The sequence below is a fragment of the Nipponia nippon genome, unplaced genomic scaffold, assembly GCF_047370975.1.
Source record: "Nipponia nippon isolate SJK-2023a ecotype South Korea unplaced genomic scaffold, ASM4737097v1 scaffold_16, whole genome shotgun sequence".
Taxonomy (NCBI): domain Eukaryota; kingdom Metazoa; phylum Chordata; class Aves; order Pelecaniformes; family Threskiornithidae; genus Nipponia; species Nipponia nippon.
In genome coordinates, this window is record NW_028262332.1 from 13,155,384 (window position 1) to 13,173,654 (window position 18,271).

An 18,271-nucleotide genomic window follows, 5' to 3' on the forward strand; every position below is an offset into this window, starting at 1 on the left:
CTGATGAACCAAATTTGGAAAAGCCGTTAGTTCTGCATGTATGAAAGAAAGAAGTGAAGTCAAATTTATGGTTTATTACATATGAAGGAATAAATCATCTCTTACTCCTTCACAAAGGTGATAAATGGCACTTAAAACAGTTCCAGCTGTGACAGGACTGTTTCTATTTGGATGTCACATCTAAAACATGAACCATACACGCTATCACATGACATTAAAAACAATGGTAATACATTGCCATTTAAGACAAGTGGTAGATAAAGTTTTTCATCACAAATGTAGCAACAGTCTTAACAATATGCAGTTACTAAGTTACAAAGCAGTCTGCTAACATTCAAAGACTTAGTTAAAACTGACATTCCAGGTCGATAACACTTTTTGCATAAACCTTTAGAGACATAGTATTTTCCGTTCAACTGGATAAATACCTAATAGAGCTATAAACAAATATGCAGAAAATGATCTCTTAAATGTTCTCTCCAAATCATGTGCTAATAGCATGATTTCCAGTAGCAAACAGGAGTTAGTTGCAGGTCAGCAACAAAGCAAAGCAGCTAGGCAGTATACAGGCTGGTGAAGTTGCTGTGCTCAACTAGTAAGAGTAAAAATACTTTCTAACCTGCATGCAAGTACAGATGTTTGCTGCATACTGTCATATGACCTTTCCTGTATTGTTAATATGAGGTTCTCAGGGTATAATTTATTCCTCCACAAAATTAGGCTGAGCCTATCTAAGAAAATACTGCTTTAACAGAATTAGCAAGCACTATGCATATGAACCATGATATCAAGTTGTTAATAATGACAATAGTGTGGTACTCATTTTCATACACAGAAGTCAACAAAAATGATTCTGAAATACGTTATCACTTGCAGATGGGATTCTGCCCCCCCCCATCCCCCCGTCCCCCTTCCCTGTAAGATCACGTTATTTTAGATTCCTGTATATGCTTAGGACTTTTAATCCCTTAAAACTTGTGGTAGAGATTACAAATCTATACACATATATATATACACATACATATGTGTGTATATATATATTAAAAAACAAATTAAAACCCAAAGGATTCTATATCTCAAATGCGAACTAGGCCAACAGCTCTGGGAAAGCTGCTGCATCTGCAAGCACAAGTTACAGATCCACACTTTTAGGAAAACATGCATGAGCTTGAATCCATAGTGGCAAATATAAGTAGAACAGCAGAAAGTAAATGTCAGGAGCAGCAACCTTGACCATGTATAACTGGTTATGTAATAGCATTACACTTCATGTGAGTGCTACCTGTCCCCTGCCCTATTAAGAACTGTTTAAATATTTATTCAGTTGACTGGCCTGGTACTAAAAGACAAAAAAAAAAAAAAGACCCAAACAAAAAAACCCCTGTATTTTAATTTTAATCTACCAAGCAATTACAAATGCTTGCACATGTATAGAAACAGTCACATGAAGGCAGACAGCAAGCCTGCTATTCATTCTGGGTGCCACTTGCATCCTGTACGTTATGCATCGCAAAAAAACAACCAACAAAAAATCCCAAGAAACCAAACCAAGCAAACCAACCAACCAAACAAAAAAAACCCACCCCAGCCCCAAACCAGGAAAGGACTGTAATCAGAACAGGTTCTATTTGTTCGTTGCAAACTAGGAACCTGAAAGTAACCATACATCTATTCAACCTAGAGTCCAGATCTCTCGCTACCATGAATAGCGCCTAGCTCTTTCAAATTGCATGTGGGTCTTTATCTCTCCTTAGAAGTGTTTTGTTCCTTTATAAAATTTATGTGTACTGCATTGCCACTAGAAGAAAGAGCTGGACAAAAATGATTAGTCTGCAACAGTTCCTAAAGCCCAAACTGTATAGACTTTGGGAAGGACTCATCAAAGCCTTAGCCTTAAGAGCTGCATATTGTGTGTATGTGTGAAAGAATTAACTTAGCTCGTGTGTCTCGGGGCTCTTGAATCCTGTAATCCTGACTGTAATGCAAATGCAGGACAAAGATGATGAGTAGCTCAAAAATGTTGCATCCCCATTTTGAACAGACTCAAAATGCAACAACGTGGCACTGACCAACGTGACACTGATGCTGTTCTGAATGGAGGGGTGTGGGTACTGGACTAGGTGAGCTGCAGTGGTCCCTTCTCAACTATTCTATGATTCTATGTGTCATTACCTATGCTGGCGAGGAGGCAGAGTACATTCTGAATTAACTACCTGTACAGTCTAGTGCTTGCCCCTAAGTAAATGACATTCCTATAATTTAGTCAGACTAAGGCACAGTGCTGAAGTGATGACAATACCAGAAGGGGTTAAGAGCCCCACTTCAACAAATCCAGCATGTTGGGACAGAAAACATTTCTTGCAGAGTCAAGAATGGGCCTTCAGTTGAGCTTAGCTTGATAGCAAGTGTTCCACTTGGTAACAATTCTGCCTTCACGGAAAGAATTTCTTCCATCCTTCTGTAGGAAGACTTTTCACTATTCTTCTCTATTAGAACGCCACACATCTTACATAGCTGTAGATTCAAAGATCATCTTTTCTCTCATCCATGAGATGGACAGCCACACCAGGAATGCAGGCTAAAGGCAGCTTTAACCCAAGATGTGAAAGTAGGAATGGTTGTGCTTAGGGTGGACATGGCTACAATTTGTGCTCAGGACTGCTTTCTAAGTTTTAATGAGTAGATGCATGCACATGCTGGAAAAGCAGAAGGGAAACAACATGGCTCTAAGGCTGGAGTGAATGAGAATATAGCTGTCTCCATCCTAGTAGCCTTCCAACAAGCCCTGTCATCTGACACCTGTCTGAAGTAGGAGAGGTTGCACAGGTGTATAAAAACCTTGCCCTTTATAAATAATGCACAAGAGCTTACGTATCAATAGCACTGGTTGACTTCTGTTTTGATTTTAATTAGCAGGTTGAATAGTATGGACCTAAGACAATATTTTGAGAGAAACAAGGGCTAGAAGCTAGTTCAGAGGATGCCAACTCATCATACTGAGAGGCATGTAAGTCATGGCAGTCTGATAAGACTGTTAAGAGCCCACAGAAACTACATCCTTGTACAGTGGATATTTGTCCAGTTGTGCCAGCAATTTCACATTATTGTGTGATTGTCCTGGTTTCGGCTGGGATAGAGTTGATTTTCTTCTTAGTAGCTGGTATAGTGCTGTGTTTTGGATTTAGTAGGAGAATAATGTTGAGCACACACTGATGTTTCAGTTGTTGCTGAGTTTACATTAGTCAAGGACTTTTCAGCTTCCCATGCCCTGCCAGGTGCACAAGAAGCTGGGAAGGAACACAGCCAGGACAGCTGACGCAGACTGGCCAAAGGGCTATTCCATACCACATGACATCATGCTCAGTATATAAAGCTGGGGGAAGAAGAAGGAAAGGGGAGACATTCAGAGTGATGATGTTTGTCTTCCCAAGTAACTGTTACGCCTGATGGAGCCCTGCTTTCCTGGAGATAGCTGAACACCTGCCTGACGATGGATAGTGAATGAATGCCTTGTTTTGTTTTGCTTGCGTGTGCGGCTTTTGCTTTAGCTATTAAACTGTCTATCTCAACTCACACGAGTTTTATCACTTCTACTCTTCAGATTCTCTCTCCCATCCCACCAGGTGGGGGAGTGAGTGAGCAGCCGTGTGGTACATAGTTGCTGGCTGGGGTTAAACCATGACAGTGATATTTTGTCTTTTGATACAATAAACATGATAAAGATCTTCACAGAATTTGGTTCTTGTGGCTTGTGTCAAACAAAATTGGAACATTATTACCATGTTCTCTGCCTTCTACCTATACTCTGGGCTGCTCTCGTACAGTAAGTAGGTAGTAAACTACATATACATGACCCTAAAGCCTCAGCTACCATCTCTAGGTGTCCTATAAAACAAACAAATGTTGCCTGATCCCTCCTAACTTTTTTGCTAGGTCTAATATTATCCCTACATCCCTGCAAGACATGCCAATTAATTACAGAAGCAAAAACTCGAGAGTGGCAGCCTTGTTATGGCACTTACTGCATACATTAGGAATGAAGACAGGTAATTTTTTTCCAGGGTTCAGATTGTTCCTGTCCTATATAAGTAATAGTCTGTAGATCTGGTAGTTCCCATTGTGACCTGCATAACAGCTTGCACCTGACCCATTAAGTCAAGCTATAGCATAAAATTCAGGGGTTGGGTGGGGGAGGCAGTTGCTGGGCTTCCCTCTTCAAACTATACCAACATCGTGTTCCAGATAAGTACCATGAAGCTACTCTGAGCTGTTTTTGTCTAGCTTAAGCAATCAAATTTAATCCGTACTCCTTACAGTTATTCTGCTGTTTGTTAGTATTTGCTAGGTGTCATCAATGCTGTGATTACAGGCAGACCTTCGAAGGTTCTCACACACACTCTCTCTCTTTACGGCAATACTTTATAGCCACTGCTGTGGTTCTGGTTAAAGAAGGTAACTCTTGCTTTATGGCCCCTCTTTCTATAATCATGTCTTGGTTATGATGCAAATGCCACATCCATATGCATCCTGACTACCATCATAGCCAGTGGTCAAGTTTTCCTTATTCTTGATCTCCCTAGTGCTCCATCTCTAAGGCTTGTCTTTCAGGACACCTAAATATGTTTGTTCAGGTTCTTCAAAACAAGTTTTAAAATCTCCATATATTGCTTCAACTGCTATCAAACTATTGTTTAGTCACATTAAATCATGCTAGAATAGCACAGGTGAACATCTGCAATATATTTAAAATCTGATATTCTAACAGTGCAAAGCAAAGTTTCCAGCTAAAATTCCATTTTAAGTAAAGCCCCAGTTTGGCAACACACTGTTACAGTCTTCAAATGAACACCGACATAACAGAAATTAAATACTAAATTGAGAAATCCGCTTATGGAAAAAGGTGGTGCTTTTGCTTTCTAAAAATATTTAAGTGCAAGCAGTGCTCCCTAAAGTGGATTTAGTTAAGTCCACAGAAGTGTTTACAACTTCCAGGAGAATAAGCACCATGTGATACTTTCACATTGATTTTTTTTTTTTTTTTAAACCTTAGCTGCCCAGATAAATAGGACAGGGTAAATTAACACAATCTCTGGAAACAACATTCTCAAAAAGAATTACAAGCTCTTGCAAAGACTTTGAGCTGGCACTTCCTTTTAGATGCTTATTAAGGTTCACCCCACGCATCTATGGGTGCAAAAATACTAAAATAATACTAGCCACTGGTTAATACTGCTTCTGCTCCTAGATTAATTACTGTTGAAAATAATTGCTTCTTTCCTTGATCAGCCACTCCAGTTGAGAGTAAGAAATGATCCTTTCAGATAAGGGCTTGCATATTTTCTTAGGTGGAGCAATTAAGCTATTATATACAATAAACTGGGCAAAAAATCCTTTGCAAAAACAGTTTTACACTCAGACAGACTGAAGCAAAAGGCACACATCTCCAGATGGTCATGCTTGGACAGAAAGTGAAATCATGACACATGAATGGTATTATGAAATAAAATTAAGGATACAGAAGTATTTCTACATATAGAACAAGACATACTTGCTAATAAAGCTAAAATCTTCATATATAAAAAGCCTGGAAGCATCACGCTTTCATGAAAAACAACAACAACAAAACCCAAACAAAACAAAACCCTTTCAAAATACTGTTTAAAATTGATTTTTGGCATAGAGGAAAGGGTTAAAAAATAATCAAGCTTTAAACATGAAACCCTGTCCTTCAACATAACGAAAGATCTAAGATGACTATTTCATCACAGAAAACTAGCTTCTTAGCAGTGAAATTTCAGTCTGGATCCAGTTAGAAAAAATATGAGTATCTGGAATAATGACTTATACTGTTGCTGCAGGAGCAGACAACAGCTAATGCTGATGCCTGCACAGGAATCTTTGTGTCGTCAGAAAGAAAATGAGGGGGTTGGGTCTTCTCCCTGTAATGGGAAAATCTGTAGGTGGACTACAATAACAGTTTTCCAGTAGATGGAGAAATACAGTTAGGTTTGGGTGTTGTGGTTTTTTTGGTTGTGGGTTGTTTTTTTTTTTTTTTTTTTTTTTTTTGAGCTTGCAATTCTTAAGGAATATTTTGAAAGTTTGTGTTTTCTATAAAAAGTCTCTCTGCTCAAGGATTCTTAATGCCAAAACAGTTTTCAAGTTTCTCTAAAAAAATGTGCATGGACAGGCCAGAGCAAAGAAAGCAGCATCTTCATATCTTACCTGACCTTTATAGAACATCCTTGATTCTTCAGTGAGCATACCACTGCTGCATCATTTCAAGGATAGACTGCACTGTTTGGAAAGACCTTGCCTGCAAGCCTTTTTTTTTGTTGTTTTGTTTTGTTTGTTTTTTAAAGACTGAAAAACCAAGAGGAGTGATTTATGTTATAAAATTCCTCTTCCCACATGACATACACTGTTGTAAAACAACTCATGATAGGAATAAGAGCGATTAACTTAGCTGAATGTCATTCAGGTACTTCAAATTATAAGAAACTCAGAACAAGTAATACTTTTTATTTACTTCAGTTTCAGCCTAAATCTCTCATTGATTACCTACTCTGTTAGAATGCCACAAAAAGTAATCGTTCACTAACTGAGAAAAGAAAACATACCTATGTCAAAAGATATAAGCATCACCAAATCAGGCTGAACTAGCTAGAACAACATGGGTTCTATGAAGATTAATCACCAATACTTCCAGCCACATTTTACCACTAGAAGCAGTGTTTGTGACATTCCCATAGAGCTCACAGAGTTGTAAGAAAATGTGAAGTAAGGAAGAAAGGTTTTAAGACTATCTTCACTTCAAGTCAATGATGTCTTCATCATATAAAGAAATCAGCTGAAATGGATAGCTAGATGGTGAGCTCTCCTCCCTGTTTGCTAAAGTATCAGGATCTGAACTAGTGGAAAGATGACGTCCTTCAGAATATCTTTCAGAAGAGCTTGAGATTATCCTGCAAAGAAGAAGAGAAAAGTTACTAAAAAAATACAGAGATCAGGGCAAGCAGGATCAATGGCTACTTCTAGATTCAATCAAGTTATCCTAAAGACAGACACAGACCATTAAAACTGGTTTCTCTCTGTTTTACTCTACTGAAAATCATCAAAAAGCAATGTTAATGAAGCCCCCTGCCCAAATAACTATCAAATAGTGAAATAAATGAAATATGGTTTTATATTGCAGCGGATTTTTTGTTTGTTTTGTTAATCTTAGTCTACTGTATCTTGGCTGAATTCTGCCACTACTCTACACAAACATAGGTTACGAAAACAGTGAAAACAAGAGAATGGCAGTGGGGTCAGGTAAGCAGAGCCAAACAGACAAATGCTATGGTGTTTCTTCATAAAATTTATTCTGGAAATAGCAACACAAGAGCATACGAAGAAAACAGCAAGCGAGTCTGCACAGTGCAGATCTAGTAGTCCAAATCCTAATGACAGGCTCAACTGCAGCAGGTCTCCACAAAATCCCATTTATAGTCTTGCTTTGCTCATTAACATGTCTTTAGCAAAAAGTATAATTGTTTCAGTACTTACAGTATTCAGATACTCTAACAAACACATTAGCATGAAATTCACATTGGTATACAAAGGTCTGAGTCAGCCCCACGCCAACTGAGATAAGCATGAACAGACTGAAAAACAATCAATTCTGAAAACATTTACAGTCTAACTTAGGTTCTTTTCTAAAACCAGTGCATTTACCTGTCACTACTAGTCGATCTTACTGCTCCCTGCTTGGGGTCTGACTGTCTTCGAGGAATCTTTTTTTGCTTCTGTGCACTTTCTGTCTTGGGTATAGGCTCATCCAAGAGGCCTCAATAAAGGAATAAAAGACTTAATACTCTCAAAAGAAAATAAAGCATTCATGAAAATGTTAAGGTATCTGTCGCTGGTTTCCATTATTAACTAAATAGTTTCTACCTGGCTTAGAATATGGTCACCTCAAATGTGATCAGAAGCTGGCTAGACTATTTGCAAATAATGTTTTCTCACAGTTTCATTTGTTTGTTTATACTACTTATTTATGAATACTGGTTGCATGTTACAAATCTGACTGTGATGGTCCAAAGATTAGAAATTATATCCTCGGCAATTGGTATGTACACTGAAGAATGAGGAGAATTTACCCAGCAATTCTTTACGTGTTCTGCTTGCAATTTCTTTAATTTCCATACGAGATAAGGATAGTGAGTGAGTAACTGCAAGAGAGGCAATGCCACTGGATGTTGTAGTACTGATGACCTTGGGAGCCAAAGGTGACTTCAGAGGTCGTTCAATGCTTCGCCCAACCAGATTACTGAGAGGAATTTTGTACAGGTTTTTGCATGGAACTAAATCTGAAACACAGAAGGAAAAAAGAATCTTATACTTTCAGAATAGAATCAGCTCCAAACGAAAAGTTATACAGAGAAGTTATACTCATGCTGGGTGCTTTTTAACCCAAATAACAAAGATCTTTCTTGCCTCAGAGATCTTTCAATATCAATAGGCTAGGAGAAGGAAGAAATACAACCTCATTGTGTAGACTTGCAATTTGACTTAGAGAGAAAACGAAGTTAGACTCTTGGCGATATGATGAATCAGCAGTGGAACCAGGAAGTAAATTTACATGTCCTGAGGCTGGTATTCTGACTATTACACCATGACGCTGCACTCTGTGCGATATTCCCCATGTATTTTAATATGTTGCAAGTATGTTGGAGCCTGGATCCCAAGTGGTTTAAATTATCGCTCCTCTTCTTAGGTGACATAAAATACCACGTGTTTTCCTAATTCTCAGAAAAAAAAACCCCACCAACTTACCATCAAATAGCACTGCCTTTTAAAAACTGAAATTGTGATTCCTTTCTCCTTTCCCCTTCTGCCAACAGTGCAGCAGCAGATTTAAGTGAGGAAGATATACATACATCTTGCATTATCTAGTTGATGTTCCCTTGTTTCTCCATTGTTGTTCCCCTATAGACTGACTGACTGTTCGCAGATCATGTTACAGTAAATTGAGTATGCAAACTCGAGGCTAGACCTTCTTCTTACTTTTGGTTCACAAAAGAGCTTTAACCATCCAGTGGTAGTCTAGCTTTTCTTAAATGAAATGAATGGCGTATGTGAAATCTCAAGTTTTCCCACCATTTTATACCTCTTTTTGCATTATTAGTCTTGGCCATATTGCCAAAGATTCATCAAGCTACTGAAGCTTAATTTCTCCCCCCCTACAGAAATGATTTCTTCAAAAGAGTGCTACCGTGCATTCAGAAGAGATACTATGGCAAAAGTTCAGCCAAGTGCTTCAGATCTGTGGATAAACAGAAAATCTCTATCTTCCAGGCTCTCAGCGAGGAACTCAAAATCTTTTACTTGATCAATTTCATCTTACCAGAGATCAGCTGCACTGAGATGTGATAGCTGTTGAAGGATCAGAGATGGTTATTCAAACTGCCTGGAAACAATGTTACCTTCTAGAGAAGAAAGAGGACACTCTGGCATTTCATAAGCTGTTGGTGTTTCAGGAGAACTCCTTGAACTCATTTCCTTAGAGCTGCTGTCGGATGATCCACTTACTGCAGCAGTAGCTTTAAAATAAATATCTGACTGAAATAACAAATAACTCATCATTAGTACAGTGAGACTTTCTTAACCATCTTCTAAGTAAGAGCTCAAATGTTTGTCCACTATGTTCTATTGCCACTGTTGCTGTATTGCTGCTAAGTGAACTAGATTTGGTTGTGGAAAGGTTATCCCACTGTAAGTGGAGGGAACACCTGTGATGTTGAGGATAGCATTTGCCCCATAAATAGTCAAATATCTCAGATCTGTATTACCTTGAGCAATAAAGGACAGCAAGATCAATTCTGATTCTGTTTGTACTTGATATAAACTAAGAGCACACAGATGAACAGTTACCACAGATCAATTAGCACGTTTCAGTTCTGGTTTGTTTGGGTTTTGGCTGCAGCAACTTTTTATGTGAATGAGATCCCAACATATCACAGAAATAGTCAAGTGTGATTTTCCTGTGTCTTACCCTTGATGCTACAAGTTGAAGCTCAGGCACAACTGCTGTGTGGACTAAGTTCCCATTCACCACTAATCGGATCTCAATGGAATCAGTAGTGAAGGCAAGGATATAAGGGAAAGCACAGACTGCAATGAAACAAAAAGTTATTTGGCAAGGAAACATGGTTAATGTAAATGTTTCTTGGATGCCCCATGAAAACTGTTCTTGAGTATCTGACCTCTTCTGGCATCTCCCTTTCCTATGAAAAGGGTTGTCTAACATACTGATGGACATTGAGCTACATCAAGTCTGAAGAAAACTTCACTCTCCATACCTGGTAGAACGTAGACTGAATGGAAAATGAAAAACAGAAAAAAGAGAAAGGAAAAAAGTTCAGCAAAGGAAGAACTTGGCACCAAGGCTCCACCTTTTAAAATGAGCTAAAGTGGCATCATGAATGTAACATGCTTATTCCTAGCACACATACTGCAATTCCACTAACAGCCAAGTGAAAGCCTAAATGGTAACAAAAAACCCCAGCCATCTAGTAAAAAGAGGTATTTTCTTACCAACAGCATAAGGAACTTGATTCCAGCTGAAGTGGAAGTCATAAGCTGATGGCTGGATCAGTGGAGAACCTCCATTGAAAGGATATACCTTTCTGTATTGGCAAACATCTGTAACAAAAAAGAAAAAAGAAGCATGCATCATCTTACACTGCAAGTGACAAACACCAGCTTTACAGGCAGATCTTGCAGAAGTGTGGGCATTATATACATAATCAAACATTTATGTAGAAGTCTCTCTACATCTAAACAGATAAGGGAAATGTGCTTCCTCTGTGAACACAGCATTTGAAAGATCAAAGACCGACATTTTAATAAGTTGTCATATTTCACAAAGTAAGTATTACTCTGTTTCAATAGTTATCAGTTCCTTACGTTGTCCATGGAGAGGAATAGGCAAGAAAATTTCAGAAAGCAGTATCAGCAGAACTGTACCTCTGCCCTTCAACCAGTCATATGCTAGCACAGTTTATGTTCTTTGAAGATGTATACACATGGGATATTACAGACACCAAGATTTCATTAATCATGTAACTTGTGAACCTACTTCTTAGCTGCTGTAAGTCCACTGATACTGAAATTAACAGTCTTTCTATGAGTCAGACATGAATGCTGGCTTATACAGCTTCTTACTGGCAATGTAATTCTGACTTTTTAATTTGGTGGATCTAGATAATGGGGAACTTAACCTTCCACTACCAATGGATTTTCCTTTGAACACATGCACTAGTGCTGTTCAAACATCTATTAAATCTATTAAAGTTTAGGACTTGAGAAGTCACATCAGCGAACAGTAAGAAAGCTTAAAGACGAGATGCAATTGCAATCATCTTTTTTTCTTGACAAGCTCATATGAGTGTACTGAGTGCTCCAGGTAAGCATCTATGACCCTCTCAAATATGTGCTGCTTTTAGCTCTTTTCTATTTTTTAGGCAAAATTCTGTTTTTTTCCTGTAATTGATGTCCTTAGACTGAATCAAAGTTTATATCCAGAAATGTATTATGGGCCTTTTTCTAAATACAAACTTAGGACACTGCCAAATCCTGTGTTTTCATATTTGTTCCATGATGATACTTTCAGAGTTATAGAACTCTCTAAAGAACAAATGTAGGTTTCCCTGTAACACTGTCCTAGAAATAGGAATTCAAGTTGCTGCAAGTTTGTGCAGCACCTTTATTGTAACTTCAAGATCAGCTAAGTTTGTTAGCTTTGGCTCAGCAATGGGTCTACTAGAGGGGAACTGATTCTGTGCAGAAATATAGGTGGGACTTCACTATGCTCTGTCACATGGCTTTTTAGTTCTGAAGCGGTGCTAAGTGAACCAGAGCCAGGTAGGATCTGGCAAGCTACCAGAACCAATAACGCCTCACAGAGCGTAGAAAGATATAGTTTAGAGACACTTAAAACTTGCTCTGTGGTACCAATCTGATAGCCAGTGTTGAAACATAGGTGTACTTATCCCGTCTCCATCAATGTTCACTTTGGAGATGCAAATAGGACACGCCTTCTGCAACAGAGAAAGCCATGCCTTGTCCTTCAGCATTGCCTCATAAAGGCTGCTTCATGCTAAGAGCTTCAATTTTCATGAGGATCAGAAGAAAAAGTACCTGTGTACTGCAGAGAAGGGCACATGCGTATTATATCCAAGGCCATTTTATAAAAAGAGATTGAGAGAATTATAATGAAATAATGCAACAGTGCCAAGAAGCAGGCAGAAGAAAAAGCACAAAGACAGAATGGGACAGCACACAGAGGAAAAAGGGGTGGAATGCTAAATTGTACATGTCTTGAAAACACCTAGTAAGTCTGTAACTACCTAGAGAATGAGCTAGATCTGAAGAAACAGGACTTCTGTGAGTAAGGTGGTAACATCTGTAAATATACAGATACACATCTGTATACCTGAAATTAAAACCTAACAAGCTAGTATGTCTAAATTCAACATACCGTGCAATAAAATAATACTTCAATTTCTAGTCTCTCTAATGCGCATTTAAATTCAAAAGAATGTATATTGAAAAACTTTCCATGAAACACTGAAATTTATTTTAAAATACAAATCTAGACTCCAATGAAAAATGAATTACACGTGCAGATTGAGGTATTACCATTTTCGGTCTTCCCTAAACACTTACAATTATAACACAACAGTAGACCAGCTTCACCATCTTCATACACATCAATAGCTGCAACAAAATTAACCTGCAATGATAATGGGAAAGGGTAATGAACAGGCAGAGGATACTGAGGTTATTACAACCAGGTTTTGACTAACAAGCAATACAATCAGTTGGGTGAGTGCACAACTACAGATAAAAGAAAAAAGGGGGAGCGGGGAAGGGGGGGGGGAAGGGGAGGGAAAAGGGGGGGGAAGGAAAAGAGGAAGAGAGGAAGAGAGGGGAATTAAAAAAATAAAAAAATAAAAAAGTAAGTAATTTATCAAACGCAGCCTCTTTTGTGATTAATTTTCAGGACGCTCTCAAGATGGAAATAAAATTTCTTTTGTAATCAGTTCTGTACAATACTGAATATTCAATACTACACCCACAGTATAAAGCAATAAAAACTTACATAACTTATTTGGCAATACAAAGTCTGGGAAATGGGGTGATTTCAGAACAGCTGTGAATCGACATGATATGCTAAAAATAACACATCTTTTCAAAAAGTGAAATCCAAAAAGCTCCACTGCACATCATGACTAGCAGAAAGATCAGATGCACCAAGTACTTGTTCAAAATCACTAACGCCTACAGAGGTCGATAGGGATGTACTTAAGGATTACTGAACAGGCTGAATTTAGAAACTGAGAACGAATGCTGGACAAACCACAGTATTTTTTACATAGCACAGGCTATATAAATTCTCCTGTTTCAGCTCCGTATGTGTTTTACAGTTAGATTAAAAAGCCCAAAACAGCCATAAAAAGTAGGGTATCTGTTCAGGAAATGAGACCTTATTAATGAAATATGTAAGATAACATTAGACAAACGCTTCCCAGACCACAACACTTACTACTGGGGTACGGAGAGGGGTTGGAGACTGATTCCATGAAAAGCAGTTCTCTGACTTTCCTTTGTACAATAAGCTAAATGTTCACCTCTTGATTTAAGATTATTGTATAGGTCAAGAACTGTTAAACAGACCTGGAAGTTTATGTATCTATACCAAACTCATTTTGACCCATCCTTTGTAGTGACTGAAAGCCATTTCTGCTCTGTTACCCGTGGAAATAATTTGGTGTCCCATTTCAATATCACAAAAATCACTGGCTCAGCTCATATTAATTGTCTGCTTTGTTTGTGTTCTCAAAGGAAATAAGGACTCCTGGGGAGAAGAGGAACCGGGGGTGGGGGGTGAGGGGGTGGTGGTGGTGTACTTCTCCACCCCCATTCTTTACTTGTAGTTCCTCCTCATCCAGATTAAGACAGATTTCCAGTGCTGTGGAGAAGCTTACACTGTATCGCCCATGCTAGGAGTACCAAACCTCTTCATCATCAGATCTCAATAAAAATACAGATGATTTAAAAAGAAAATAACCTCTCAACAAGAACCATCAAATGAAAAGAGTAGTCCCTTATCTCGTTATGAGGAAAACAGTCAGTTAAAAACAACAACAAAAAAGATTAACTGTACAAAATCTTCTCTTTATTTTTTTTGTCTAAAGCTATACGTCCACATCCATATTTAGAAACAATTAAAATTATCTGATTTTCAGAGATGCTGAAAATCATTATCTTCCCAACAGCAGGAAATACTGGAGCTTTTTTCTGAAAATCAGGACATTTGCTTAAATCCCAACTCTAGTCCTAGTTAGAAAGATTCACTTAATTTACTAGTTGACTGGGCAGCAGTTTCTTATTACTAAAAGCTATGTGTAAATATTTTATCCTTTGTACATGTATTTAGGCAAATCTGAATGAGATACCGGTGGCCAACAACCGAAGTTATTTTGCTGCAATTTCTTAAACAATAAAACACTGAGACCACAAAGAAAAAGCAAAATATTGACTAAGAAAGGAGAAAAATTAATTTATGCTGACAGTGATATTCCAGAGCCTGCAACACAGGCTCTTTCCTAATATGTCATACCCTATAACTACCTCTCTTGGGAGTGATTATTATCACATATCCCAAAAGGAACAAATATCTCAGAGTGCCCTAAAGCAGAGGTTATAGAAGCAAAAAGTAAGAGACGTGAGGATCTCCATAAATTACACTCCCAGGAGGTCAGCACAGAATGCACTGAGTCTGCAAGAAATTATGTTCAGTGTGGTTCTGCAAGAACATAGTTTCAATGATGAAAACTTACCTTGTTTGTTTCAACATGATGCAATCTATAGGACTCCCCAGTACTCTCATTAACTAAATCAAACTGGTGCCGATATGCTACGCAGATCATATTGTCACTGTCTCCAGTAGGTCCATCCACCAGTGTCATAACCACTGGAGGGTCAGAAAGGCATATTTCCTATAATGTAAATAATAGAATTATTCTCTTTTTCAAGCTCCTACTGTGGGCGCTGCAGGTACTCCATGAATTTAAAGGGATGTGCTCTAAGCACAGAAACATCATAAAGAACAAGCAGGAACTTAATTAAAAAAATCTGAAAGATTTCTTTGGCATATATATGATGGAACTCCATCATATGGCTTCTCACTTATATCTGTCTGGAGGTTCAGGAAGATAAAAATGCATGTTCTTTGTCTTCCCCCCTCCCCCCCACTAGCTGAGTGCTGCCCAGTCTGTTAAGGTAATTAGTGATTAGATTACACATACCCGGATGTACTGGAACTCCTCTACTGGAGATTCAGATGACGATAGCAGAGAGCTGCTGGTTAAACTGTTGCATGGATTATATTTCTTTGTGACGAGAAGTAGTTTGTTCCGAATAGCCACAACAATCCTCAGTTCACTGCCATGGTGAGTATTAATGGCATACAAATGGCAGCCTGAAGAAATAATGCTCTAGATTGTAAGCGTTTGAAGTAGGGTCTGGTTCTTTTGTTCTGTATTTGTACGATGATTAGTACAATGGGGCTCAACACAGAATTACAAACCTCCCAATAGGATAACATTAACTTCTAGAAAAAGACAAAAGGCTATGGACTCTCTTGAAATCTATTTTTCCCCTTACTCCTTTTGCGAGTAAAGACTAAATGCATGGATTTTCACTATTCTGCAGGTTCCAGCTTTCCAAAGCAGCTTGCTTCTGAAGACCAGAAAAATATTTATGACTACTAAAATAATCAGCAACACCCGAACTAATCTAAGCACCCCTATTTAATGGAGGTTTGCCAGTGTTCCTCCACCTTAAAATGCCCTTTATTTCAGTCTCACATCCCTGCATAATTCTTCTCATACCCCTCAATCCTGAAAGCAACATATCTATTTTTCTCTAGAGCTCTTCATCAGTAGCGATTGTCAAGTAACGCGGTGTTTTTACAAAGTTCTAAAATGTCATGACTATACCAGACTTATTTTCATATAAAAGCTTAACAAAGTCTGAATTGACTGTCCAGAGAAAAAGCTAAAGGTGAATACCTTCAACTGCCTCAAGGGAGCTAATAAGCCCCTGGCAACTACAGGCATCATACCACAGTGGATGTTTTTAACACAGAATATAAAATCACCTTTTGTTCTCTCCAGTTTATTTTCTCTGCAGTCGTATTTGCTTCTTATCATTTGCTTTGTTTCTATATCTTTTTGGACAGCACTGAGTCTGAAGACAAGGAGACGAGAGTCTTTTCCTGAAGGATGAAGGGAGCCAGGAAAAAAGAAGTTAGAAAAAAGATGGTGGCAGTTTGAAATTAATACTTCCAAAGAGAAGCAGCACCTAACAAACAGAGCAAAGACAAACAAAGCATAGTGCTTCTCTGGGGATGAGCCGCAACATCATACAAGACTGCTTATGAACTCTCTAGGCTTTACAATTCTAGTAACCAACCCCTTCAGTTCAGTTCAGATAGCAAAAATATAATAGATATAAACTACAGGGCAAGAGTAAAAAGGTTAACTTTAAAAGCTGGAACCATCCAGCTGAGCAGCTGATAACTGGATCCTTAATAGAGTTTGAAACCCTTCGGTATGCGGACTGGTTTTGCTTATTGGTTCTTCAAAGGTAGGTAAGTTAGGTTCAAGGCATATTCCAACTGCAAAAATAATACCGTATCTACTTCCATGGGTAAATCTGTTTCCCACGAAGATAGATATGAGTGGAATCTACAACCCCTAAATTTAAAACAAATAAGTGATGCATTACTACTTGCAGTTGGGAAATAAGCGACCTAAGAGTAGTTCCTTATGGAAGAAACCAAGTTTCTTAAAATGCAAGCAAGGCAAGATTTTCTGACAAAGGTGGACTCTTTTACTAGACTAGCTGGTATGGCTGGAAAAATTAAGCATGCTTTCTTAATACATAGTTGATGTGGATCCCACCATAAAGGCAAAACCAAAATCATGGGTGCTGCCTTCAATTCTGAAAGAACAGCAACATGAATCAGGACATCTGGCCCCTGCATGACCTTTTCCCATAGCAAGCATAAGAGAAGAAAAGATGCAACGCCTCCTTAAGTCTGCCACAATTTGAAACATTGAGTAATCCAATTCAGAGAGCATATTCTTACTGTCAACACTGACAAAACGAAAATAAAATATATGCACTCCCTCTCTTTTCAAGAACGTGTGTGCACAAGAACGAGTTCATGGAAGAAGAATAGCAAGCAACATTCACAGTCTTTTGGAGGAAAGGCCAAAAAACACGAGCTAAGTCAAATGTTCAAGGACAGTGTTACTGCTCTCATCAATTCAGTCTCTCTTTGGACTTACTCCTGCCTTTGGTGTTCAGTTAGTTATTCCAAACATAACAACCTGAAGAATCCGGCATCAGAATCTGGCAATTCCTCAAACAAGCAAAGATTGTAAATATCGTTTTCTGTGGTGGGGACAAATCTTACTAGTCAGACAAACATTAAGGCATAGAAAACAGACATCTTAGGTTTATATTGTCAAACAAGTTGCCAAAAGTTAAACTACACTGTAGATTTACAGCAAGTCAACTAGTCCATGCTTTAAGTCCCTTAATACTAGGCTGTTCTTTTCTAAAGCCTTTCTCCTTTTGATGAGTAAGGCTGCCTATAAGGTGTTTCCTACTCTATTTGAGAATCTCCTCGACTTCTCTGAAACCATCCTTGCCCATGGCACTTGACCAGCTAACATCTTCCATGCTAGATGCAATAATTTTGAGCTTGGCTAGTGATGACCATCTGATAGTCACATAGCAAAATCTGAGCTAGATAGCTGCAGAGGCAACTGAATGGGCCTCTGTAGCAATCTGTAATCCAAAATTTTCTCAGTAAACAAGAGCATCCCACAGGACTAGGGAAATCAACATAAAAACATATAGGAGGCTCTGATTTCACTTCAGAAAAGGCATAAGGCAGAGTCAGTATTAGAAACGCGACACTTGGTGAACATTGTATCATGAGAGTTTGATGTTAACTGAGTACTAGCCCTGCAATCACCCTTTGCAATAACTGCTTATGATTATGTGGTAACTGCTCAGAAAGTCTCACAGATTGTTGCCAGCTCTTGGAAAGTGCAAATTATAATCCCACGCCCAAAACTGGACGGCTGTGGTTGCTGCCTAGCAACTAATTAATCGCTTTTGTCAATCTAAAGTCTCTAACAAGTTTGTG

General features: G+C 38.4%; 1 protein-coding gene across 6 annotated transcripts in view; it reads right to left on the reverse strand.

Annotated features, from left to right (window-relative positions):
• Window positions 1-59: 59 nt before the first annotated feature.
• GARNL3 (GTPase activating Rap/RanGAP domain like 3) overlaps window positions 60-18,271 on the reverse strand; it is a 59,067-nt gene continuing 40,855 nt past the window's right edge. For all 6 annotated transcript variants that reach the window (XM_087753397.1, XM_087753396.1, XM_087753398.1 and 3 more), the window contains 10 exons: window positions 16,208-16,324; window positions 15,354-15,526; window positions 14,886-15,044; window positions 12,709-12,775; window positions 10,576-10,683; window positions 10,034-10,152; window positions 9,465-9,600; window positions 8,139-8,348; window positions 7,714-7,825; window positions 60-6,962 (listed from right to left, as the gene is read on the reverse strand). In XM_087753397.1, coding sequence (XP_087609523.1) covers window positions 6,806-6,962; window positions 7,714-7,825; window positions 8,139-8,348; window positions 9,465-9,600; window positions 10,034-10,152; window positions 10,576-10,683; window positions 12,709-12,775; window positions 14,886-15,044; window positions 15,354-15,526; window positions 16,208-16,324 — 1,358 coding nt within the window. In that variant the 3' untranslated portion in view covers window positions 60-6,805. The remainder of the gene's footprint in view (window positions 6,963-7,713; window positions 7,826-8,138; window positions 8,349-9,464; window positions 9,601-10,033; window positions 10,153-10,575; window positions 10,684-12,708; window positions 12,776-14,885; window positions 15,045-15,353; window positions 15,527-16,207; window positions 16,325-18,271) is intronic.